This window comes from Saccopteryx bilineata, chromosome 1 (genome assembly GCF_036850765.1).
Source record: "Saccopteryx bilineata isolate mSacBil1 chromosome 1, mSacBil1_pri_phased_curated, whole genome shotgun sequence".
Lineage (NCBI taxonomy): Eukaryota > Metazoa > Chordata > Mammalia > Chiroptera > Emballonuridae > Saccopteryx > Saccopteryx bilineata.
Window position 1 is genome coordinate 218,877,195 of NC_089490.1, and position 26,116 is coordinate 218,903,310.

A 26,116-nucleotide genomic window follows, 5' to 3' on the forward strand; every position below is an offset into this window, starting at 1 on the left:
TGGGTACAGAATGGATCAGGGTGACAGCCTCGAAGAACAAGAGGTATGGGGTGAGATTTAAGAGACACTTCATACCTTATTTTATACCTTTCTGCCAAATATTTAATTTTAGCAAATATATTTCTTCTTAAATAACAAGAAATATATTACATTTATAAGAAATAAAGACAGATCTGAATATTAATAAAAGGCATAAGTCAAATATGGAGAGAAGGCTAGGCATGAAGATATTGGACTTCAGGGTCCCATATTTTTTTTACACTAGCATATGCCACTTGGTATATATGCTAAGAGCAGGTCTATGAACATAAATGTTTCTTTCATTTTATTTACTAACTCATTTATTTTATATTTAGTAACACTGAGTCTAATTACAAAAGCCCTACATATAATGGTAGAAAGTGTGAAATGCAGAGAAGTACACAGAAAAAAGTAAAAATCCCCTATAAACCCATACCTGAAGCCAGAATGTATTAACATTTTACTGTGTATTTTATCAACAGTAAGAGTACAAAGCTGGTATTATTTTGGATCACATCTTTTTCACTTCATAAGACATTGTGTGATTACTTCAATGTTCTTAATTATTTATTATTATTATTATTGCATTATCATTTGAGAGTGCCTCATAATAATCCAGTACTGGGTGTACCAGAGTTTATTAAAGAAATTCCCTGTTTTGGTGGTTGTCTTTCCGGTTCTTTGGTTGTTATATCAGGCTCTGGAGATGCTGGTCCCATCTACACACTGACTGCCTGTGCATTCTTGGCTCCCTTACCTGACTTCTACACCTTGGTTTCTCTCCATTACCTGGAAATTATAGAGGGTGCCTCAGGAGGTTTTTACAAGCCAAAAAAGAGATGAAATATATAAAAGTTTAGCATAGCACCTGGCCCATGATAAGCACTGATTGGATGGTAGCTAATTTAGTGAGAGATATTGGCATAAACATATCTGTAGATAAATGTTTGCATCCACTTATGCTGTTTTGGTTAGGATGAAATCTTAGAGGTAAAATAGCTGAATCAAAGGTATATCCATAAAATTTTTGGTTTTGTTTTTTTTTAAATGAAATTAGGCTCTGACCCGTTGGCTCAGTGGTAGAGCATTGGCCTTGCATGTGGATGTCCCAGGTTCAATTCCTGGTCAGGGCACATAGGAGAAGTGACCATCTGGTTCTCCACCCTTTCCCTTCCCCCCATTCTCTCTCTCTTTCTCTTTTTCTCTCTTTCTCCCTCCTACACCCATGGCTCGATTGGAGCGAGTTAGCTGAGAATGGCTCCATGCCCTCTGCCTCAGGCACTAATAAGAGCTCAGTTGATGAGCAACAGAGCAATGCCAGCAATGGGCAGAGTATCACCCCCTAGTGGGCTTGCTGGGTAGATCTCGATCTCAGCACAGGTGGGAGTCTATCTTTCTGTCTCCCCTCCTCTCATTGTAACATAAATAAATAAATAAATAAATAAATAAATTATTAATTTACATAAAAGAATAATTTTTCAAATTGTAAAAAACAACAACAAAGTCTGAAGTTATCATTATTGAGATTCACAGGACGTGGTTTGCTCTTCTATCACTTGCCTCAGAGTTTCTGCCAGTTTTTGATCACTCTCCTTTTATCTGCATAGCAACTGCAGCTTTGCAGAGCACGTCTCAGGAGTCTGTACTCCGGTGACGCCTCCAAGCCTCTTGCATTACTTCATTCAGCTTCAGCTTCATGCTGTCCTCTACCGGCCTGGGGGAGAATGCACGGAGCAGTCACATCTCGGAGCTTTTCCAAGGCAACACTTGAATCCTGGCTGCATTCTCTTGTTCATGGATATAAACACCATCCTTTGGCTTGATGCTGAGTAATTTCCTCTTCCTCAGAGTGGCGTTGTTCACAGAGTGCAGGGATTTGAGATTGACTTTCAGATCTGAATTTGCATGTTGACCAACTGTTCTGCATGAGCCTTATTCCTGCAACCCTGGCCTCATCCATCATCAGGTGGGTAGATGGTAGAACATTATCCAGGGTCTCAGTGGAGTTTAACCAAGAGTGGTCCAAAACTTTCTCAGTGGTGAGCTTCCTTACATCTGTGGTCTTCTCTGAGATCTGGCTCCCCTCCTCCTCTGGGGACCCAAACTGCCTGTCATGATCTTTCTCTGCATGTCCTTTGAGATAGTCCAACTGTGGTGTTGGAGTAAAAATGTGGATGTCTGCCCAACATCACGTAGATAATCACCTCTAGGCATCACAAGTCACAACTATTGTTATTAGTGCCAGGTGTCTGCAGGGTATGATGCCAGATTCCTCTTTTGATGCCTTCTCTGTGCCTCTAATATTTGAGGCGCTACATAATATGGGTGAACTGGGGTGTCATCAAGTCACCCTGGTCAGTTAAAAATCATACAATTTCACTGGGGCATCCAAAGAGTTATCTTTGAAGAGCAGATTCTCAGGTGTGAGGTCTGTGTGCGCGATGTTTGACAAGGGACAGTGCTGAAAAGCCCAAACTCTGTGCTCTGTCACTTGACTGGCTTGCTTCTCTATAATGTGCTGGTTGGCTAATTCTGTGACAAAGCTTTCCCCACTATGCCCTCCCTCATCTGCATTGCCATTGAGTCGAGCCCTGGGGCTGGACTTGTGAAGAAGCTGTCCATTGTCAGCAAGCACTTCAGTAGTAATTTGAACTCTGCTTGGGTGTGTGGCACACTTCATGTTCAGACTACCCCATTTCTAGCTTTTGGAGAGTCAAAAAGAATTTTCAGTGCAAACCATTCTCAGGTAGAGTTCTTCATGCAGACTCTAAGAACTGGACCACTTCAGCTCCCAGTATCTGAGTCCACTTGAGATTATATTTCCCTAAAATGGAGAATTCCTCGGTGGCTTTCTCCACGTCACTCTCCTCCCACAGGCTCTGTGGGTAAATGACATTTGTTATAGATATTGCTAAGTTTTCACCTGGGGACATTCACAAAAGTAGCCATGACCTTTTTGCCTGAGGTGTATGAGATGGCTTTCACTCAGCTTTGAATAATTTGGAATTTTTTTAATTGGTCACTTAAATAGGCAAATATGACATCTTGTTTTAATTTTTTTCTTTAATTACTAATGAGATTGAACATTGTCATTAGTTCAATTGTGTTTTTGAGGAATTGTTTGTTTTTTATTTTTGCCCATTTCCCCATTGAATTTCTCAGAACATTTTTTTTTTTTTTAATTTGCAGAATTAGTCAAATACTAGTACTTTCATGGCTTCATTAAGTCTTTAATCCATCTAGGGTTTCCTGGGTGTTTGCTGCAAGTCAACTTTATTTTTCTAAGTTGCCTGTTGTAGGAGGGCATCTTGACACGTAGGCAGAGATGCCAGTCTGACAAGTTAAAAGTTTTATAAGCACAGGAAGTTGGAAAATTAAATCAATAGCCAGAATTTATCAAAAAGAGATAGATGACTATATTTCCTTAAGGCTGGGCTTACCTAAAACCAAAGGGGCAAAATATTTCATCAGTTGGAAACCATTTTCTCAAAATACTGATATCCAGGAAAGTCAGACATCTAAAGATATACTGGGGGTTAGTCTTTCATGGGAGAAAATATTCATCAAAGGTAATGTTCTATTTGTTTTTTGGTTTCACAATCAACAGCTTCATCTAAAAGTTATCACATTTCTTATCTGCTAAAAAATCATGTGCTAAGTCAACTTTTTTCTTAAAGATTTTATTTATTCATTTTAGAAAGGGGAGAAAAAGAAGTGAGGAGGAGCAGGAAGCATCAACTCCCATATGTGCCTGGACCAACAAAGCCTGGGGTTTCAAACCAACAACCTCAGCATTCCAGGTCGACACTTTATTCCTAAGCCAGCTTTCACTGGCAAGTACCCTTCTGGGGTGAGCCATGGAGAAATCTCAGTTCTGTGGTGCCTTATTTTCTTTTGATCATAGAACCTAAGGTTCTATGATCAGAATTTTCATCCTAATTTAAAAAGTAGAACATATACCTGTAAATGTATTTTATAAGTAGAATATATACAAATATATATGTGTGTGGGTGTGTGTATATTTATTTTTTCCACACATTAAAGACCTCAATTATAAAGGAAGAAACTGAGGCTACCACGATCTTAATAAAAATGGTCATACTGTATATATTCTGAATTATATTCATGCACTATTCAGTAAAGTTTAATGTATTTTGTTTTACACAGCACACATATGAAAAGTTTTAAATGGTACAATGAAAATAGAAATAACTGGATATTCTGATAGCACCCTTCCTAACTCCAGTGGGTCTTCCCAAGGACACATGCACGCCCACTTAAAGCATTTAGCTGACTTGTCCATGTCAAGTGAGGGGCCGAACAGGACTAGAATTGTGCTCTTCTCATTCCAAGTTGCATTTATTGCTGCTATATTGACCTGTTTTTTTTCCCCAAATATAGACTCAAGAGAGAATTGGGCCAAGATCGACTTGATTGGTATTTTTCACTCCTGTGAACACAATCCTTTTAAATATCATATTACCACAAAGAACTGAACTTTAGATTTTAGGCTAAAATTAAAGGCACACTTTTGCTAAACTTAGAATCCCTGAAAATGACTTTAAGGTTATATTGGAAGAAAAGCTCTTACTTACTAATTTCCTGCCAGTCTTGTATAGCCCTGGCTTAAACCTCTGGTATATTCTTAGAAAGTACCCCACTTCACTGCTACCACAAGGCACTGAACCAACTATAAGTCCTAAAATTATGACACAGAGACATTTCTTTAAAAACATAACGTTGTCCTCTTGCTCTTGGGAAAAAATATGGATATGTTTTCCTAACCCACCTCCCCACAGCTGCAAATCACTTTACAATCCCATAAACTGAATTTCTGAACTATATCTCACTTGATATAACCAGAATTCTCTTAAATAAAATGTTCTAAACCTGGAATGTTCATACTTTAGAATGAGCTAAGAAAAACAAAAAATCTACAGGGTTCACGGACGATTACTACCTTGACACTTGGTCAAGCTGACTTAGTATCTTCACTAGAGCCCCAGGCACAGCAAGTTTTTATTTCAGTTGACCCTGGGTTCCCAAAGCAGGCTTGTACTTAGGGTCTTAGGTTCTGAGCTCTCATTAAAGATCATGTGTGTGCACTGTGTGTATATGCAGGGACATGCACGTGTGCATACCCTTTCATAGGATGGTCATCCGTGTTTGTGTGCTATGCATCTTCTAGACCAGGGGTCGGGAAACTTTTTGGCTGAGAGAGCCATAAACGCCACATATTTTAAAATATAATTCTGTGAGAGTTATACAACAACCTGTGTACGTCATTACACATTATCCAATAAAAATTTAGTGTTGTCCCAGAGGACAGCTGTGATTGGCTCCAGCCACCCTCAACCATGAACATGAGCAGTAGGAAATGGATTGTAATACATGAGAATGTTTTATATTTTTAAAGTTATTATTTTTTTTATTAAAGATTTGTCTGCGAGCCAGATGCAGCCATCAAGGCTTGGGTTGGCATTTGGCTTTATGGTTGTAACAGTGCTGAGTTGGGCTGCTCTCATTGTGGGCTGAATTAGTCACAACTCCATTGCCCATGATAAGAACCCATTCCAAACTAGCTGCCTTGCAAAGGAGACATAGACACCACTGGTATCAACACTACAAGTCTCATTGCCATATGGTTAACTGGGGGAAAGCCTTTCAAGCCAGAGTAACAGAGTACCCACAATCTCCCAGTTCTCATCCCACTAAGAGGTGTGACTGGGTCAGGCAGTGCTGAACTTCTTGAACCATGAGGTGTCTCTAGGCAGAGACTCCACTGTTATAAGGCTCTACGTATTATATAGAGGGAGAAGCAGGGGACATCTATGTGTTATGTAGCAGTGGAAGCTTCCTTTTCAAGAAATTTGCATTGTTAAGAAGGAAGACTATCAGGAGTCAGAAATCAGGGTCAGCCTAGTCATCTGTTAAACTTACTCTGACCTGCAAAGCCAGCTCTCTGCTGAGCTACTAGAAAGGCAAAGGAACAATCTCCAAGGCTGTCTGGATTTATTGATCTCACTAGTGTAAACTAACTGGTAACTTATTGGCTCCCCTACTTGGAAGGTCAGGGGTCGATCTCATGCCAGAGACCTAATCATGTCACAGAGATTGTCTGCCTCTCAATTCTGTTGCTTGTTGTGTGTGGATCACACCTGAGAACAAGTTTGCTCCAGCAGAGGTGGGGGCAGGTCAAGGGTGAGGTGTGGTGGGGATGGCCACATTGTGCAGTTGGCTTACCACAGCCATTTCAGAAGAAAGACCTTTGTACTTTCAGTTGCAATGTATAAAGTGCCAGGGTAGGGGTCTAGCTGAACCTGCTTGGATCACTTGCTTATCCATATAGCTGAAAGGAATGAGTACTATGTGTGGCCAAGTCTAGATCATATGAGCACTCCTTTGGAGGGTGAGTTACTATGCTTTGCTACTCATCACCATGCAGGAGGTGGGGAAGGACAGTTATCTAAAAGGAAGGATATTAGTCAATTGGTTAGAATGTTGTCCCGATATGCCATGGTTGTAGGTTCAATCCTTAGTCAGGGCACATATAAGAACCAACCAATGGGCCCTGGCCAGTTGGCTCAGCGGTAGAGCGTTGGCCCAGCATGTGGAAGTCTCCAGTTTGATTCCCAGCCAGGACACACAGGAGAAGTGCCCATCTGCTTCTCCACCTTCCCCTTCTTCTTTCTTCCCCTCCCACAGCCAAGGCTCCATTGGAGCAAAGTTGGCCCGGACACTGAGGATGGCTCCATGGCCTCTGCCTCAGGCACTAGGATGGCTCCGATTACAGAGGAGCAACGCTCCAGAGAGGTCAAGCATTGCCCCCTGGTGGGTATGCCAGGTGGATCCTGGTTGGGCTCATGCAGGAGTCTGTCTGTCTGCCTCCCCCTTTTCACTTTGGAAAAATACAAAAAAAATCAATTAATGAATGCATAAATAAGTGTAACAGCAAATAGATCTCTCTTTGTCTCTCTAAAATCAATCAATAAAAACTTTTTTTCTTTTAGAGAGAGAGAGAGAGAGAGAGAAAGGAAGGGAGAGAGATAAGGAACATCAACTCATAGCTGTGGCACTTTGGTTGTTCATTGATTGCTTCTCATACAAGCATTGACCAGTGGGCTCCAGCTGAGCCAGTGACCTCTTCCTCAAGCAAGAGACCTTGGGCTCAAGCCAGAGACCATGGGGTCATGTCTAAGAACCCACTCTCAAGCCAGTGACACTGTGCTCAGCTGGTCAGCCTGCAAACAAGCTGTATGAGCCTACGCTGAAGCCAGTACACTTGGGTTTCAAACCTGGGTCCTCGGAATTCCAGGTTGACACTCTATCCATTGCACCATAACCTGGTCAGGCTAAAAAATATTTTTTTTTTAAAAAAAAAGGAAGGGCTACCCTGGCTGGTTTGCTCAGCGGTAGAGCCTGGCATGTGGACGTCCTGGGTTTGATTGCCAGCCAGGGCACACAGGAGAAGCACCCATCTGCTTCTCCTCCCTTCCCCCTCTCCATTCTCTCCAACTCTCTCTTTCCCTCCTGCAGCCAAGGCTCTATGGGAGCAAAGTTGGCCTGGGCACTGAGAATGGTTCCATAGCCTCTGCCTCAGGCACTTGAATGACTCTGGTTGCAATGGAGCAAAGCCCCAGATGGGCAGAGCATCACTCCCTGATGGGCATGCCAGGTGGATCCTGGTCAGGCACATGCGGAAGTCTGTCTCTCTGCCTCCCTGTTTCTCACTTCAGAAAAATACAAAAAAAAAAAAAAAGAAAGAAAAAATGAAGGGCTATTGAAAAGAATCACCTGATGGTCTACACATAGGCAAAGGAGAGGAGAACAGAGTAGACAGTTCAGAAGGAATGCATTTGATCTAAATGAAATGTCCGATGGTACTACAGCCTGTTCTATGATTAAAGGTTTTGCAGTAGTTTAAATAGAAAGAGTGGTAGCAAAATTAAGTGAACTCTTGGCACATGGTGACATACCAACTTTAAAAACAATGGACTTATAGCATCAATACCATGTTTATATTGCTAATGGTACATGAATGTTATTAAATTATTTTTTTCTATTGGTTCTTTTTGTGTTTAATCAGTAAATATTTTGTTTCTGTTTGGCAATTGTTTAGCTGGTTTATGTTTTATGTATTTTGCTAACATTATAGTGAAAATAACTTTAGGCATATGAAGCTTGAATATTCCTTCTTTATAAGATACATGCATTACTTGATTCTAAGAGCCTTGCTAGCACATCCATTTCCTCTGAGATTCCCCTGTCTTCCCCTTTTCAGGCCAAACTCTAGAATTCCTTCAGTCCTGTTTCATATGATAGTTTTGAGTTCCTTTAGACCAGGGATTCCCGAATAGAGAGTGGTGTACTTTGAGAGGTCTGCTAGAACCAACTTGGGGGCTATGCCAACACCACAGGTGTCCCTTACATTCTGAAATGCCCCTTATGAGGGAGCATTCTCCACTGCTGAGAACCATGGTCAAGGTAATTCACTTTATCAGCGTAACATCTGTTGTGCCTCAAGAGTACCAGGATAGAAAAGAGGGCAAAGACCATGGCTTCAGAATGCCAACTCCCTAAAGTATAGCACCCAGAACTAACATCATGTTCTGTGTATGGTCTATTTGTTAACATGCAGAGAGAAGCACTTCCATTGAATCTATAACTCAATTAATTGCCTTTCTGGTTTTCACTTTGTCTCTTTCTTGACTTTGCATCTCCGGATTGTGATTATGGAAGAAAGGAAGTGGGCTGCCTGGATCTTCCTTCCAGGAAGAACTTTTGCCCTTGTCGGTTTCTGTGGGGTCAGCCTGGCCCAGGCTCGTGGTCTTCCTGGAATGGCCTGCAACAAGTGACCATTTTTGGCCAGCCAGGGGCACTCTAACAGGCAGTCCTTGCTTCAGAGCTCCCCGTCAAGTCAGCCAAAGCTTCTTTGTGTCTGCATGGCAGTTCACTGTCTCCCCTGCCCAGTCTTGCTGAGTGTTTGTGTCTCCCACCAAGTTCACATGTAGAAACCTAATTCCCAGTGTGGTGACATTTGGAGGTGGGCCTTTAGGAAGTGATTAGCCCTCATGAATGGGAGTGCCCTTGTAGAAGAGACACCGCAAGGGCACAATGAGAATAAGGCCATCTGGAAACCAGAAAAATGGCTCTCAACAGACAATAGCTGGCACCTTGATCTTGGACTTCCCAGCCTCCAGAACTATAAGAAATAAATAAATGTCTGTTGTTTATAAGCCACCTAGCCCATACTCTTCTGTTATAGCGACTGTAATGGACTAAGATACCCACTTCCTCTCACAAGTTTGATCTCTAATAAACATCTTACATCCCTGACTCTACCTCAGGGGGGGCCCAACTGTGATATGACTTTGCTCCCAGACTGACTATGCTGTACTGTCTGCCTCACTGTGTGCTCACTTTGCCCAACCCTCTAGACAGCCCTGCTGCTTCCTTTATAACAGATGTGCTGTTTTATGCTCAGCTTGAGGATTCCCAGTGCAGACCTTTGGGATACAGAGATGGCAAAAAGTATTTCAAATCAGCAGGCTCCCAAACATTGTTTTCATACTGAAAACTGTATAATACATTTATTGAGAGCTTGTTATGTGGCAGGCATTGTCTTAAACACTTTTGCTAAATTAATTCATTGCAACCCTATTGTTGATCTTAATATTACTTCAGGTTTTTAGGTAAGGAAACTGAGGCATAGAATATCACCCAGTGGGTGAGTTGGTGGAGCTAAGGTTTAAATTCAGGCAGTCTGACCTCAGAGCCCATGGTATCAGTCATCTTGTCAGTGGTTCTCAAACTTTGGCATGTCCCAGGATCACCTGGATGGCTCCTTAAAGCCCAGATGGTGGCCCCCACTCTTAGGACCTATGCAGTAGGTCCAAGGTGGGGCCCAAATATTTGCATTTTTAACAAGTGTGCAGGCGATGCTGATACTGGTTACCACCCTCAGGTACACACTATGGTAAGTGATACAGCCTCTCACTAATATGACAACTGTCATCATATGGGATGCATGACATTTTACACGTGGTAAATAAGAGTTTCCAAATACAATACATTTGGGAAATACCAGCTAAATAAACTTGTCATGGGTTCTCCAATATCACACATTTCTCATCTTCTGGGACCTTCTCTGGTGCCCATGTGTGGCTAAGTACATGTGGCAATAACATCACATTATTGTGGCATAACTGATCACAACATAGAACTTTGTTTTCCTCAGATGTTGATATAAACCTATACTTGGTTGATAAAAGCTAATATCCCTGAGTGTGCATATTACTTAGGCACATAAACTAGACTTTTAAAATAGAAAGAATGGCTATTATAAGTAAGGCCCCAAAATGTATTGCATAATCTTAAATGTAGTAGTATTTTAGAAATTTGGCTTAAATAGGTTATGTGAAAGCACATTTATTTTAATAGCAACTGGAATGGACTAAGATACCCACTTCCTCTCACAAGTTTGATCTCTAATAAACATCTCACACTCCTGACTCTACCTCTGAGGGGGCCCAACTGTGATATTTCTGAATCTTGAAAACAATAAGGCGATTCATTAGACTATTTTTAACTGTGAACAATCTTTCATTTGTTCATTAATTCATTCAATTACTATTTAGCAAATACCCACAAAGTTATGGTGTTGCTTCGGCAGTATTATACATTGTTATACTTGTTATAATAATACTCCCTAATGTTTTTATTGTCCTTTAATCATTTCCACACTTTATGTCATTGGTTTTCACATCATCTATGTGAAGAAAGACAATCCTGTGTGTTGTTGTGTCTACTGTGCTCTCCAGAAAGCTAAGGCCCTGAGCGTCAGGTCTGCTCCCAGCAAACCCGTGGTGGGCCCACCATAGAACTTTCAACCCTAGCCTCTTAAGCATTACTCTGCCCATCAGTTTGCTATCTCTGGAGAAATATCTGTTCTAGGTTTTAACAGTAAAATACTTATTTCTAATTTGTATTTTCAAAGAAAGAAAATAATTCTATAAGGAAGTTAAAAAAAATTAAATGTGTGTTTGGCTCTTCCATGATTCCAGGCAGGAAAGCTATAGCATGTTCCTCAAGCCCCAAGCTAGGGACTTGGCTTTGCCCTCTGAAGGATTCTGTAATTAATAGCATTTGGAAAAGACTATTCCAGAAAACTGTGAGGTGGTAGAAAGAGGAACCACATGCATTTGTAGGATTAGAAATATGATTAATCTTTTTACTTAGTGTGCAAACTGATGGCATTACCTTTTTGGCTTTTTAAAAAGACTATGATTTCTTAACAATTATTATTATATATCTATAATTTTCCATTTATTCACCATTTTCTGGAGCTCCTAATAAATTCAGTAAGATAAAAAGTAAAAGGTATAAGATTTGGAAAGGAAGAAACAAAAATATAATTTTTATAGATATTTTATACATAATAAAAATACATTAGAATTAAAAAGAAAATTTTAGCAAAGTGACAGGAAATAAAATCAATATTAAAAATCAATTGTATTTCTACATATCAGCAAGTTAAATATAAGTTTATTAAAAGATAACTTTTATAATAGAAAAAAATAGAGTACTTAGAAATAAATCTAAGAAAATCATGCAAGATGTCTATAGAGAATTATGACATATTAAAGCATAATAAAATGGAGAGATGTATCATGTTAGTACAACAATTTTCAACTGGCATACTGCAAGAATTTTTAAAACATGCTCCTTGACTATTTAGTCAGGGGCACTGACCTCTCTCCCTTAGATTGTCAAGTACAAAAAAATGACATCCACCAACATGTAGCTGTCCAATGTGAATGAATCAAAATTATATCTATTTTTTTTGTCAGATCAGCAAAATATAATTTTTTGGTGTGCTGCAGAATTTTAGTCATTAGTTTATGTGTGCCATGAGATGAAAAAGGTTGAAAATTGCTGGGTTAATATGTAGAAAGGGTCTATAATTTTGACATGTCTTGATTTCTTCCCAAACTGATATTCTAATAAAAATCTTAACAGTAGTTTTTCAGGAATGTAAATAAACTAAAATAAGTTTCAGAGGGCAAAAACTCAAGATAAAGCAAGGCATTTTTAAAAACAAAAATAAAACAGGGGATTTGCCATCTGGACAGCAGATTTTCAGGAAGTTACAGTAATAAAGACAGAATTGGTATTAACACAAGACTAGGCCAAATAAATAATGAAACAGTAGAAAACTAAAAAGTAGAGCTTTGTGTACACTCAAATTACATAGGACAGGGATGCCATTACATATTATTGGGTAAAAAGATGGCCTTTTAAATAAACAGCACTAGAACAATTGATTACAATTAAACATTGTATCTGTTAGTTGCATTGATAAAATTTAGTATGATTTAGATCCCAAATATATTTTTCCCCTTTCCCCCTGAATATACATTGTTATTGATATTTCCAATTTTTAATAAAAATAAAAAATTACCTCCTTAAGGGCCCTGTTTCCAAACAGTCACTTTGGAGGTTAGGGCTGTGACATGTGAATTTGAGAGGTTGGAGGTGAGGAGGGACACAATTCAGTTCATCACACCCCCATACTCTTTTCCATAGCGTCTGCACCACTATGTAATCCCATCAACCGGGCACAGGGCTCCAGTTTCTCCACCACCGGGCCAACACTTGTCATTTCCTTTTTTGTGACAATGCCATCCAAATGGGTGTGAGGTGTGACCCTGTTCCTTTATGTGGGGCCCAGGGAATGTGAGTTGAGTAGCCACCCCTATATATCAATGCTATTTATGGCTGTAGTCCTGCCCAGGTGTTTGTCAGGCTTTGCAGGCGGGAATGGGAAGGAAAGAAACAAAAGAGAAGAGTGACGTTGCAAAGAAAGGGAGGAGAGAATCCAGAAAGTCTAGACTAAGTGAACACCGAGTCTATTTTTAGCAGGCCTGGATTACTCTTTCCTTCCCCGAGGCCACAGACATTACGAATAATGGTTTCAAAGAAGGCAGAGCTCACAATTGTGGAGTGGGGTATCCTTTACAACCTCAGCTGCAGTGGCAGCAGGGAACTGAGCAGCCTTCAGTGAACATTCACACCTGCAGCCTGAACAAAAGGGAACCCACAGAGCCCTGCATATCACAGAATTGTCCCAGAGAGAAGAGCACTTAATCCTGTTTACTTTAATCAAACAACCTAAAATTTTGGGTTTAGCCCACCATAACTTTAAAATCTAAAGCAAATTGAATACACTAGGGTTTCTCTGAAAAGGTCTGCACATTCTATGAAGTTGTCTTTGGCTTTATAAGACACTATTACACACACACACACACACACAACTCAGATTAGGAGGAATTAGAGCTTTCTTTTCCACATTCACTTTGTAAATGTTTGGCTCAGGCTATTTCCCAAACTTTGTATTCTCCACAAGAAAGGTAGCACATGCGGGATTAGAGTCTTCATTTACAGAAACATCAACTACATACAAGTCTTATGTCCAGAAGCGAGGCCCTTTGTTAACTGTAATAAATAACATTGTCAAGGAGCTCTTAGAGAACCAGGGGTGATAACGCGTGTGCATAAGAGCAACACTACAAAACAGAAAACTGTGTGAAAGAGAAACAGCGCCAAGGGGAAAAGAAAGATCGCTTCCAAGATTTGGAGAAGGTTTTTGAGTTCAACTCTAAAGAGAGGTCAAGCCTGAGGTCTGCGGAGAGGTAGAGAAAGAATATTCTAAGTACAGGGAAAGCAGCCATAAATCCAGCACTGAGAATAAGAAACTATGTGTACAAAAGAGGATTCAGTAAATGGTTTGATTTTGATGCTAAAAGGTAAGAGAGTTGGTCAGGATCTGGTCTTAGAGGTTCCTGTATTATTATTTAAAAATTGGAAATGTCACTCTGTACTTAACATTATATCATCTGTGTATATCATATCTCATGGTGTTACCAGGTGACAATGGTACCTATAGAGCCAATTTCCTTTTTGAAGTTCCAGTTCAAAACATGATAAACACATGCATACTTTAAGGAAGACACTTTCAGATGTAAATTGTGCACTAACATAGTTGGTGGAAAGTTAGAAAAGTAAATTAAAAGATACTACATAGGTACAACAGGAGATGGGGGAGGAGGTCTCTGCTGTAACTGCAGAACCACCTCTCCAGCCCTTTCAGCAGTTGGGATTGAGAAATAAGGCAGGGTCAGCAGGAATAACAAATATGCTTGGCCTTTCGGATCTATAAATAGGAGACCTGCTATTTATATGTAACCTACTTCCAATTCTCCTTATTTTAAATGGCTACCTGGGATAGCCAGAAGCTCACAGCCCCACAAGGAGCCCTGTTCATACCTGGTGGTTAGTTTCCACAGCACTGACGTCCAGTACTTGCTGGCATAGGTTTGTTGTCATTTATGGCTGATCTGGTAGGAAACTTGTGAAACAAAACCACTGAATTTTTTTATTATGACAAGGTTCAGATGTACATGAAAGTAGAGAAAATAACATAATGATCTTATGCAGACCTATCATGTAGATCTGATAATCAAGATTTTGTCACATTTGCTTTATTTATTTGATTTTTTTAAAGCCTGAGGCATTACACATAAAAGTATTCCAGGCATTATCATTCCATTTCTACTGCTCCACCTGGTATTTCTTATACACATGATAATTTACTTACATAATCTTAATGAGATTAATACACATTCTTCTGTATCATCTAACTCCATAATCAAATTGCCTCTACTGTCTTGGACATGCTGTTTTTTTAGATGACTTGTTTGAGTAAGAATCTAAAGAAGGTCCACACTTGACATGATATTTGGTGGTGATGTCTCTTAACACTCCTAATTTGGAGCAGCACTGTACCCTCCCTCCCCTTTGTCTCCATGCCCTTGACTTGTTTAAACTGGGTCAGTGTTCTCATAGAACATACCATGGTCTGCATTTGTCTCTTAGCGTCCTTGTGGTATTATTTAACTGTGCCTTTGTACCCCCAAATACATTTTTAATTGAATATTGTCAGTTTCTATATATTCATATTCTTTTTGGGCATAGAGGACTATGCTAAGGGAATTTATTGGGATAAACACAAGTGGGTTTTTTTAAGATGGCAGAACTGAATTTTAATGCTAGCTACACCACTTACTTGCGTAAATTCACATTTGCATACATTATTTAATTTCTCTGAATTAGTTTCATTATCAGCACCCACTAATTTCATGGGGTTACTGTGAGGATTAACTAAAGAGAACTTGTAGAGGATCCAATTCAAGGCAAGAGCATATAGAATTATAGAGTATATCCCAGCTCTAGCTTACACTCAGAGCCTTCTGAAGGACTGGTCTGCTTGATGGAATTATCAAGACTTTTGGTTTATTTTGCATATTTCAAAAGATAAGTATCTTACTCATGAAAACAACAGTGGGCTCTCTTTTGAAGGAGTCTAAGTTCTACAGGTAGTCATTTAAAATAAACCCAGTTTAAAACTCAATTCCATTAAATGGAGAAGTTATTTACATTAGTCTTGACAAGATGGTCTAGGCCAAAAAGACTAATGGTGTTTATCTTCATGGGAGAGAAGAAGCATTCAAGAACTAAACTACATCTTTTGGCTGTCCCTCATCACTGAAGGCAGATGCCCTGTCTACAAAATCTATAGTCAGTCTCTTTTCTGGACCAATGCAAGGGCATTGGTGTCTTGGTAGGCAAGGTTCAGTTTATTTAGGGAGTTTCCTATAAATCTATCCCGAAGGGCATTCTGAAACATCTTCTGAGTCCTTGATCTCTTATTTCTGTGATACTGGCATCTCTTGGCCTGGGAGCAAGTTGAGAGTAATGTTTGATTGCTAAAGGCCACCAGTTGATTTTCTCCATTTCCCAGGGAAAGTGTGACAGAGAGAGCTACGATGACATAAATGCAAGATCTTTCTGCTGTTCTACAGGCTTGAAGATAATCCCATTCTACATATTACAAACTTCACAAACACTAACACACCGGTCTGCAATGTGCCAGAACCTAGGGGAATATTCTCAAAGAATAGTCAAGGGATTCCCTGCACTAGAATCATCTGGGATGCTAGTTAAATTGAGCACCTTTGGGCCCTGCTACAGACCCAGTGAACCCAAATTTCTGGAAGTAGAGTCAATGAATCTGCATTTTTACATCACATTGCAGTTTGAGAATCTGTGAGATATTCTGGGAGAAAGCTTCCCAGAGGTCATGAACTTGGTCCAGGGGTCATGAACTTGGGCCCAGAGTTACACAATTATGAAATGGAGAAGCTGATACTGTAATCCACTTTTTAAATTGTCAGTGATGGTCACATAACTCACTAAATCACTCCTACCAATCTTTCATACCATTTAGTTTATTTGTAAACTCATGTTTTCATGGCCTTAACATGCTGTGTGATTTCTTTTTTCCATTCCTTTCTGAAAAGAGATTAGTCAGAGTGGGGTTTGGATCACTCTTTCCCTTTAGTAGCTAGTAGTTCCTTAGCTCACTCCCCAACCCCCATCTTCCTGTTCTCTTCCACCCTCCAGCCTTTCTCTTTGTAACTTCTTCTTAAGTGCAGGAATTTCCAATATCAGGTTTAAAATAAAAATTGAAAATGAAATGCAGAGCCTTGGTACCAATTTACAGAATTTCTTTAGATGATTTGCACTGATTTACAAGAGCTATTTATTTTATGGTAATCATGGTTCTGATCATAATTCTGTCCCTCATGTAATGACAGCATCATACAAAAGCTATGATTCTTTTACCCAGAAATTTAGAAGCACAGGGGATGAAAGACTAGAAACAAAGAGAAATAGATCCTCATTTAAACACTGCACACATTCTGAAGGGTAGTCATGTCATCTTTACCAATGATGGCCTAGGTCAAGGTGAGTATTATTAAAGTTCTTGTTCTTTCCAGTGTTCAAATTGTGTGAAGTCCATTGGTAACCAAGTTATAAGAAAGTTAGGTATTTGGGTTAGATTTCAGAAGCCTCTAATTGGGTCCTAGAGCAGGGTGTCTTTCTGTCTAGGCTCTTATCTTAGGATAAAATGATTGAATGGATGAAGGATTATGAGAACCTGCTTCTCCTAAGTGAAATCTTCTTGCTTCAGGAATATAATATGTACCTAGAAACCTGAAATACAGCCCTTTGTTAGACATGGTCAGGGTAGGTGAGGTGTAGGGGCAAAACTAAGGGCCAGTCTGTCTCTAAGCAATTCCAAGAGCTGAGGTTCCAGACTGCCATGCCAGGCAAGCCTGTGCAAGGGGTTTGTAGCTACAGTAAAGGGGAAAGGGCTTTCACTTGGCCTTCTTACATTTCTGTTTCTTAAGATTGCACTTGTATTTCCTGTATTTTCCCATTTTCATTTTTCTCGTTTTAGCTCTTTATTTTTATTAAATCTTCCACCTTTTGGTTATACTTTTTTTAGAATAAGCTTTATCTTTTAGAGCAGTTTTAGGTTCACAGAAAAATTGAGTGAAAAGTATAGAGATTTGCCACATATCCCCTGACCCCCACACGCACAGCCTCCCCCATGATCAACATTCTCCAGTAGACGATACATTATCTGTACCCAAAGTCCATAGTTTACATTAGAGTAAATTCAGGTGTTGTTATTCTGTGGGTTTATTGTAGCATTTAAAAAATTCTTTGCATATTATGAATAACAGTTCTTTATCAGATATGTCTTTTGAAAGTATTTTCTCCAAGTAGATGGTTTGTCATTTCATTTTCTTGACTGTCTTTTTAAAACCAAATTGATGCCTCCTTAATTCTTTCTTTTTCAGTAACAAACTTTTCACCCATAAATTTTCCTAGCCACCAAATTCTGCTATTACAAAAGCTTCTTCTATCTGGCACTTCTTTTTCATCTCCACTGACCACCTCAGGCCACATTTGTGAGACCACTACCATAACCTCCCAATAAATTACTCTGAATTCCTTTTCTTATTCGAATCCATCCTTTGTATTCATACAGCTACATTTCCAAATATTATATGGTCATACTTATTCACTCAAAACAACTCACACAGAATAAAGTCCAAACTCCATATTGTCATTCAATGCTCTCCACGTATCAGCCCTGGTTTCAACCTAGTCTTCTACTAGCTCATTGAGGTCAGGAGTGTGTTTGCTTGAAAATCAGCGGAAGCGCTGTAAGATCTGCCCCCCACCCCCGTATTCATATATATATATTTGTGTTGTTGAATGGAATCTGTAAGGTATTTTTCCCCGCCAAGAAGGAAGGAAGAGGGCTCAGAGCCGCAAAGTGTGAAATAATAAATGGCTTTATTGAGTACAGAGTGCACACACTGCCCGGCAAGGTTCCCTGGCCCCGAGGAAAAAAACATGGAGGTTAGGGAAGTTGCAAAGATTAAACCGCGAGGCAGAGAGGCAGATAAAGGGTCGGTCCCTCTAGGGAAGTGGAGCTACTATGACGTGGTAAAATTTCACTGGCTGTCAGACAACCGCTTCTTTCCAAATGGTTCCTGGGAAGCCTCCTCTGGCGGGCTTGATTGTGGGCGGTCCTAGCCAAGTGGGTGGGTCTTAGTTCCTAGGTCACCATGCCCCCATCCACGGACCTTACATTCTGACCTTTTGTGTTAAATAGAAAAAGGGGCGCCATTTATTCATCTGGCTACTTCCTGCTGAATAGGGGTGTCGTGGGGAGGGGGAGATCAGAAGGTGGTGGCTTTGGGGGGTGTTAAGAGGAACATTTGTGCGGCTGTGACTGGAGAAACTTCGCAGATGTGGTCCTGTAAGAATTTAAAAAAAAGAGTAATAGGGGAATTTGCAGGGTCCAGCCTTTTGGTGAGCTGGAGATGGATGGAGTCCAGTGGTTCCGACTGCCAGAGGTCCTATAAGGAGGCAAGCTTGAGGCAAAACTGCATGTCAAGAGTGGCGTAAAAAGGGGAAAGGAAGAGGATCCCATCCATTCCCATAACCGAAACCTGTGAGGGAACTAGAGGTCCAGAGTATAAAGGCAGCCCATGTCCACAAGAAATGAGGTGGACTGACTTACCCAGTTGTTGCAGAACCCTGGGTTCTCCGAGTCCAGGCCGTGTCGTAGGAGTTCGAGCGATGCACCCACCTGGCTGGATTGCCTTCCATTTGGGCGGTTTGTCCTCCACGTAGAGGCACTGAGGAAAAAACCTGTTGCCCAAAGAGGCAATCACTCCGCCAGTGACTGGGCTGCTTGCAGTCAGGGCAGGGCTCAGTGGGCAGCCACTGGCAGGGGCCCTGCTGGGACCAGTGGTCCTGCTTGCCACACTTAAAGCAAGCTGCTGGTGGCTCTGCTGGTCTCAGGGTTGCCACAAGAGTCGGGGTTTGGAGCGTTACTTTCTGCTGCATGGGGGCCTGGCGAACAGGCCTGTTTCTACTAGTTGGGACCATTAAAAACTTTAAATGCCGTGTTCACAGGTTCTGGATAGGGGTTTGGGGGTTTGGAAATAAGAGGAGGGGGCTCATGCGGAGCCCGGCACCCAGATTCTGCAGGAAAAACGCTGGAGCCAAAGGCAGGACAGGGCAGGAACTTCCTGTAAGAAAATTGGGGTTGGACGTCCTGAAAACCGGTGTAAGAGCCAATGCCAGGCTGAGAAAGGCCTGATGGAGGTGGGACTATTGAACACAGTGAAGGGAGGGGCCCCTGGCCAGCAGGGGAGGAGAAAAAGATGGTAGTTAGTAAATAGCAAATAAGAAACAGGTTTTTGCGAAGGGAGAGGAGAGAGAGTTTGGAGTCCGCGGAGAAGGAAAGATTAGGAGTAGAGGTTTCAGGTGAGGTTTCTCTGGCCAGAAAAAGGCCTGCATGGTGTGGAACAGGCAGCACAGAGATTAAGGATGGTTGCACAAATAATTAGGAGCCGTGTATGAAAGAGATCTCCAATCAGTTCCCAGCTTTTTTTGGCGATAGTTAAATTGGCGAGGGTGTTAACACCGAAAGTCCCTTCAGGAGGCTAATTGAGTGGGTTCTGTGGCCTGGCCACAGTGGAGAAGAAGAACAGTTTCTTCTTCCTTAGGGAGGGAAATTCCTGTGCCCCAACAGCCGCATTCAGTTCTCGGAGTGGTCAGACCTGAGCATTAGCATCCTAAAAACTCAAGTTCCAGCCACGGATGAAAGTGGATGTGCTTGGGGAGGTCTCCACAAGCACACGCACTTGGACGGGCGGAAAAGACTTTCCCTGACGTAGCTACGGTTTCGGACAGGCAGTCTCAGAGGAAAGAACTGAGAGGAAAGCTGGAGGCAGGGGACTTACTGCACCGTGCACCGAAGTGGGTGAAAGTTGGAGATCGGAGATCCTGGTTCTTTTTCCTGGGGGAAAGGAAAGGAGCGGTCCTTGCAGACTTCTAACTCCTTCCGGGTTTTCGGCACCAAATATGTAAGGTATTTTTCCCCACCGAGAAGGAAGGAGGGCTCGGAGCCGCAAAGTGTGAAATAATAAACGGCTTTATTGAGTACAGAGCGCACACACTGCCCGGCAAGGTTCCCTGGCCCCGAGGAAAAAAACATGGAGGCTAGGGAAGTTGCCAAGATTAAACCGCGTGGCAGATATTTAAAGGGTCCCTTTAGGGAAGTGGAGCAACTATGACGTGGTAAAATTTCACTGGCTGTCAGACAACCGCTTCTTTCCAAATGGTTCCTGGGAAGCCTCCTCTGGCGGGCTTGATTGTGGGCGGTCCTAGCCAAAGTGGGCGGGTCTTAGTTCCTAGGTCACCATGCCCCCATCCACGGACCTTACAGAATCACGAACATTACTCTCATACATGGTGACTGCTCAGCTGGATATGTGGCCACACTGCCTGTGTCTCAGACAGAGGCTTCTGGCTCACGAGCAGCCAGAAAAGGCCGACTGTGGACAATTAAGTGGCTTTTTGCAGCCTGGGATCTGAAAAGGGAGCCCTTATTTACTAAACTTCAGGTAGATTTGACCTGACCCCCATATTGCATAGGATCTGGAGTGCTAAAAACAAAACACTTTTTTTTCTTTTGTCACTCATAGCCTTGGTATTAACACAATTGCGTTAATACAAGTCTGGAAAGCAAAATACAGTCAGTAGCGAAGATTTCTTGAGCACGCACACCACAGTTCTGAGGGAGCGGGAGCGGGCGCGGGCTTCTCTCCGATTCTCGCGAGAACAGGCGTCAGCTTCCCGTAGCCGAGACGACAGCGTCTCCTGGGAGAGCAGCAATGGCAGCCCCCATGTCTGAAAGGCTTTTCTCACTGGAGCTGCTCGCCGACTGGGTGCGTTTGGAAGCCCGGCTGCTGCCGTGGCAGCCGGTAGCCGAAGCGGAGGAGGGGCCGGAGGAGGAGGAAGCGTCTCCGCCGTGGCCGTCGCGCTCGCTGTGCCCCGCGGTGGCCTTCCGCCTGCTGGACTTTCCCACGCTGCTGGTTTACCCGCCCGGGCGCCCGGGCGTCCCCGCCGGGCTGCCGCGACCCGGCCTGGTCAGCTTCGGTCGCGGCAAGTCCTGCCTCTTCCGCATGCAGCCTGCCACTCTGCGCCGCCGGCTTCTCGCTGCCCCGCTATACACCATGCTGCTGCAGCTGTCCTGCGGGCGCTCGACCCCCACCCCGCGGCTCCTCGGGACCGGCAGCATCTCCCTGGCCACCGCAGCCCGCAAGGTCCTGGGGCCCGCTGCCGCCGGCTGCTCCCACGGTTATCGGGGACGTTTCCCTCTGTACAACCATGTGGGAGAGCAGATTGGGGACATTTCTCTGGGCTACCGCCTCACTGACCTGGGCAGCAGCTTGCTGGGCCATCTGGAGCGGCCAGTCACCTCCGCTGGAGCTGGAGCAGAGGGTGCAGGAATGCGGGAGGCAGTGGAGGTCAGTTCCCAATCCCAGCAGGAAGAGCAGCTGCAGCCGCCAGACATAGACCCAAGCCCAGGAGATGCTGATAGGTCTTGGGAGAGTTTAAAACACCCAGAGACACAGAAGGATTCAAAGGAAATAGTTTCCCCCAGTAAGGCCAGCTCTGATAACACAGGTTCTGTGGAAAATGGCAAAACTAGCTATGTTTGTTCAAATGCTGGTGGTGTGGGGAGTGCTAGCCTCCCAAACCAGGAAGTCACAGAGTTAGACATCGAAACTAACAACATATTTTGCCCTCCTCCTCTGTATTACACTCACATAACTCAAGAAAAGAGGCCTCCTCTACAGTGGAACATAACCATTAAGCCTCAAATGAATGTATCTGAAGAGTTGGATAGCACTTTTTCTGAGGAAAAACTTGTACATCCCCCAACATATATTAATCTAAAACATTTACATACAGCAGAACATGAGAGTCCTGCTGCAGTCCTTAATCCTCCACATGTTCAGGATGTAGGAGCAAGTAATAAAAGTACATGTCTCCCTCAAAGTGAACAAAATACAGTTAACACAATACAACAATTGCCTTTGTTAAATGCTTTGTTAGTTGAGCTATCCTTGTTATACAACCAACCTGTGGCAAGCCCTACTTATATACATCCTCACTTAGCCTGGTTATATAGAACTGAGGATAAAAAGTCACCACAATCTTCTGCCAAATCCACAGGTAAATCTGAATCAAAGAAAGGTCAGCTTTCTTTGGGGGAAAATGAAAAGCCAATGAGTCTTCAATATAAAAAGAACCAAGGTGAAAGTCTTAAGAAAGGTAAATATTTTGAAAAGAACAATGGTATGCCACCAAAAAGAGTTCCAAAGGGTAAACTACTCTATGGCTTAACAAATACACTTAAACTACGTTTAAAGCAAACAAATCCTGATGTGTTAGTAGTACATGAGAAGAGAGAACAGTGTAGAATGATGCAAGCACAAATGTTAGGAGCAAAACTCAGAATTCCATCATCCCAAGTTAAAATATTTAGCTTTGCAGAGCAATATCAGAAACCGAATCAACAGCCTGAAGCTAAGTGTTTAGAATCAGATACAAATGCTGAAAACAGTTGTACCTCAAAGTTAATTAGTGGAGTTATTGACCCCAGCACAACTAAAGAACCTAAACTAAAACATGCAACTGAAAAGACAGTTGACCCTGGTGAAAATAAAATCAATAATGGTTCGTTGGAAGAAATTCTGAGTCCTGCAAATTCTATTCTAGAGAGGTTTGCTCATACAAATACTTTGGAAGAAAAAGTGGAAATGAGAGTCCAAAGTCCATTTGCTTTCCAAAAGGTTGCGGCTGTCAACAAAATTTTAATAGATAAAGAAAGAGATGACAAGCAGGTCAAAACAATTGAGAATGACATTCTTACTGCTGATCTGAGTGAAAATAAACCAAGTAAAAATAGTTGCTCTGAAAGCATCTCAGAACTAAAATATTCAGATGATTTCACCAGCCCTTGCTATTCTGAAGATTTCTATACTACTGAAGATATCAGCAGAATTTTACAGGGTCATGATGGAAGTCCAGGGGCAGAAAATCCAAAACAAAGTCAATATGCAAGTAAGTCTAGTGAAATAAGATTGCACATAAAGAAAAATAGCAGTGAAAAGAGTTTTATTCTTAGTCCTCCTTTTTCGGCTGGATCACCGATATACTCATGTAGAAGATCTCATATTTCAAAGACTCAAGATAAAAGTTTGGAGGAAGCATTTACTATCTCTACCAGTGATTTATCTTCATATTGGACCGAGGAAAAAGAAAACCAGATGGACCAAAATACTGTGCACAATTCTAAAGTAATAAAGAGGGGTCAAGACATCTCTATTAAACTTAAATCAAAAACTGATTGCATGTCTTTAGAAAAAAGCCAGTCAATTCGGACATCTCAAGTGAGTTCTTATCTGCCATCTAATTTATCAGAATGCAGTAAATCAGATCACTTTGAAGAAGATAGCAGTGAAGTTGATTCACTAAATATTTCCAAGCAATGCAAAGATATTTGCGAATTAGTAGTAAATAAACTTCCAGGATATACAGTCTAAAAATGTGCTTTTAAAAAACATTTAATTTTTTTCTAACCTATGTACACTGTTAGTAAAACAATTTTAATAACTCTTTACATTATTTTTAGTCGATGAACAATGTGAATAGTTCTTTTTAAGAAATATATTTGTCATTTCTTTGATTTTTTTTAGTGTTCTACATTTATCTGACAGTATTGATCATGAAATCACGTCATAATCTAGGTAAGATTTAAGTTGTTCAATCTTATAAAAATAAAAGTATCTTCCTAAACTATCTTTATAAAAGGATCTGTCCTGATGTTTTGATCATCCTAAAGTTGACTTTATGCATACCATTGAATAAAGAAGGCCAATTAGTAAAGATAGCCTCAAATTTAATGGGACTAAATCATTTAGTAAACATGGAAGGCTTACTGTGTGAGATGCAGAAAGATACAAAAGGTAAAAAAATACTTGACATAACCTTTGCAGTTATAAGATCTTACTGTTTTATATAGATATAAGTTCTTTAGGGATATATTCCTGGATACATATTTTGTTTATCTCTTTGAATCACAATTTGTGTGATGATTTGACTAATGTATATCATTTTTTTAGGCCTAAGTTCTGTCTGTGATGGGAGGGACTATACCTGTTCTTAGTATCTAACACTTAGTTTTTTGCATATGGTTTAGGTTCAATAAAAGCATTTGATGACTAAATTAATAAAGGCCATGCATTTAAAATACCTAATAGGAGGGAGTAGAATTAAACTGAAAACAAGCAGGAATCCTAAAAATAAACCTGTAGAAAATCTTTATTGGAGACATGGTTATTCAACTGTAATATTTTTGTTCAGCTGAGTATTAACAATCTTCAGATGTTACATATATTCTGTTACATTTTAATTTTTACACTTATTAATATATCTAATTATAAGTAATAATTATATAGGCATTTTGAACGATCATAGTAGAATTTAGAAAGATGGTAGGAGAGGAGAATGTTATATTTTGCAGCATAATATGAATATAAGAATGATAAAGGTAATAAGTGTGATGTATTCATGGGACTGTGAAAAAGTTGTTTGGAATGGTAGCTCCATGCTATATATAGCGTGCTAGAAAGGAAATTTGTTGAGTAAGAAAAATCCCAGATTGAAGGGAGCTTAAAATAAAGTCCTAAGCAACAGAAACAATATTTTACATTATAAATGAACACCAGAAAGTAGTCATGATATTTTGAATATTTTAAATTATTGGAATAATTTCTAAGAGGTACAAAAATCATACCAGTAAAAAGTTTGACATATAAAATGTTTTTAATGGCTAATGCTATGATTTTAATTTTTTAGAAATATAAAGCATATAGTGTATCTCAAAATCAAAATAATTTATCTAGATCATTTATGTAACTAGACATCCAAATGACATCAACTTGGAGTGTAAATTATTAGCAATTTTTTATGTCTATGGGAGAGACATAAATAGAAGCAATTACATCAGATTCATGAGATAAATTCTTTTTTTGAAAAATATTTTTTCAATTAAATGTATCAGGGTGACATTGATTAATAAAATTATATGTTTCAAGTGTACAAATCTGTATTAAAAGCCAACTTTTAATTTTTTGAGAGTTAGTAATTATTTGAGAATATATGAAGATGAATTTATTGTGTCAGGTACAACAAAAACAAATATAATGAACTTGAAATTACAAAGCTGAGTAACTGAATAAGCTTTTCTTTGCATTATTTCATTAATACTTGTTTCTAGAATTATAGTGTTGGGTTTTCTAGCTTAATTCTATCAAAAATATTCATATTCATGCTCATATCTGGTACTTTCTATTTGCATCCTCTCTTCAAATTCTACTGCATGACTTAATTCTACAACCTACAGATTTAGGTTTTAAAGACTACCCAGAAGCCTTACTTATTTTCTTAATTGCTTAAAATCATTGAAACATGAAGTAGTATTTCAGGGTCACAAATAAGGGAGACCTTTTATTTAACTCTTTTTAAAACTAAGCTATAATCCAGTTTTTCTGAATAGCATAGGCGTTGAAATGTTGTGGGCCAAGCTGAATGGGAGAGGGTCTGAGGGGCAAAGTGAGCCATGGAAATGGTGATAGGACCTACCCCTGTGTAGTAGTAATAGTTGCAGCTTAAGAGGCAGCTGTCAATGGTGATAAATTCTTTGAAGTGTCACCATAAGCAGATTTGACTGTGCAGATGTATACAGTAG

The 26,116-nt window shown here is 40.6% G+C and overlaps 1 protein-coding gene, 1 non-coding gene and 1 pseudogene across 2 annotated transcripts; 2 read left to right on the forward strand and 1 right to left on the reverse strand.

The window, feature by feature from the left end:
- Positions 1-1,078: 1,078 nt before the first annotated feature.
- Positions 1,079-1,154, forward strand: TRNAA-UGC (transfer RNA alanine (anticodon UGC)). Its single transcript has one exon. It is a non-coding gene; the product is annotated as a tRNA-Ala (tRNA).
- A 384-nt stretch (positions 1,155-1,538) lies between these two features.
- On the reverse strand, positions 1,539-2,954 carry LOC136319462 (MAP kinase-activated protein kinase 5-like; annotated as a pseudogene).
- A 15,339-nt stretch (positions 2,955-18,293) lies between these two features.
- Positions 18,294-23,940, forward strand: MAP10 (microtubule associated protein 10). The gene has a single exon (XM_066236200.1). It carries the CDS (start codon positions 21,189-21,191, stop codon positions 23,907-23,909), a length of 2,721 nt encoding a protein of 906 aa, XP_066092297.1. The 5' UTR covers positions 18,294-21,188; the 3' UTR covers positions 23,910-23,940.
- Positions 23,941-26,116: the final 2,176 nt, after the last annotated feature.

Coding starts and splice junctions, on each gene's coding strand:
- MAP10 (XM_066236200.1), top strand. CDS start 21,189: ATGGCAGCCCCCATGTCTGAAAGGCTTTTCTCACTGGAGCTGCTCGCC.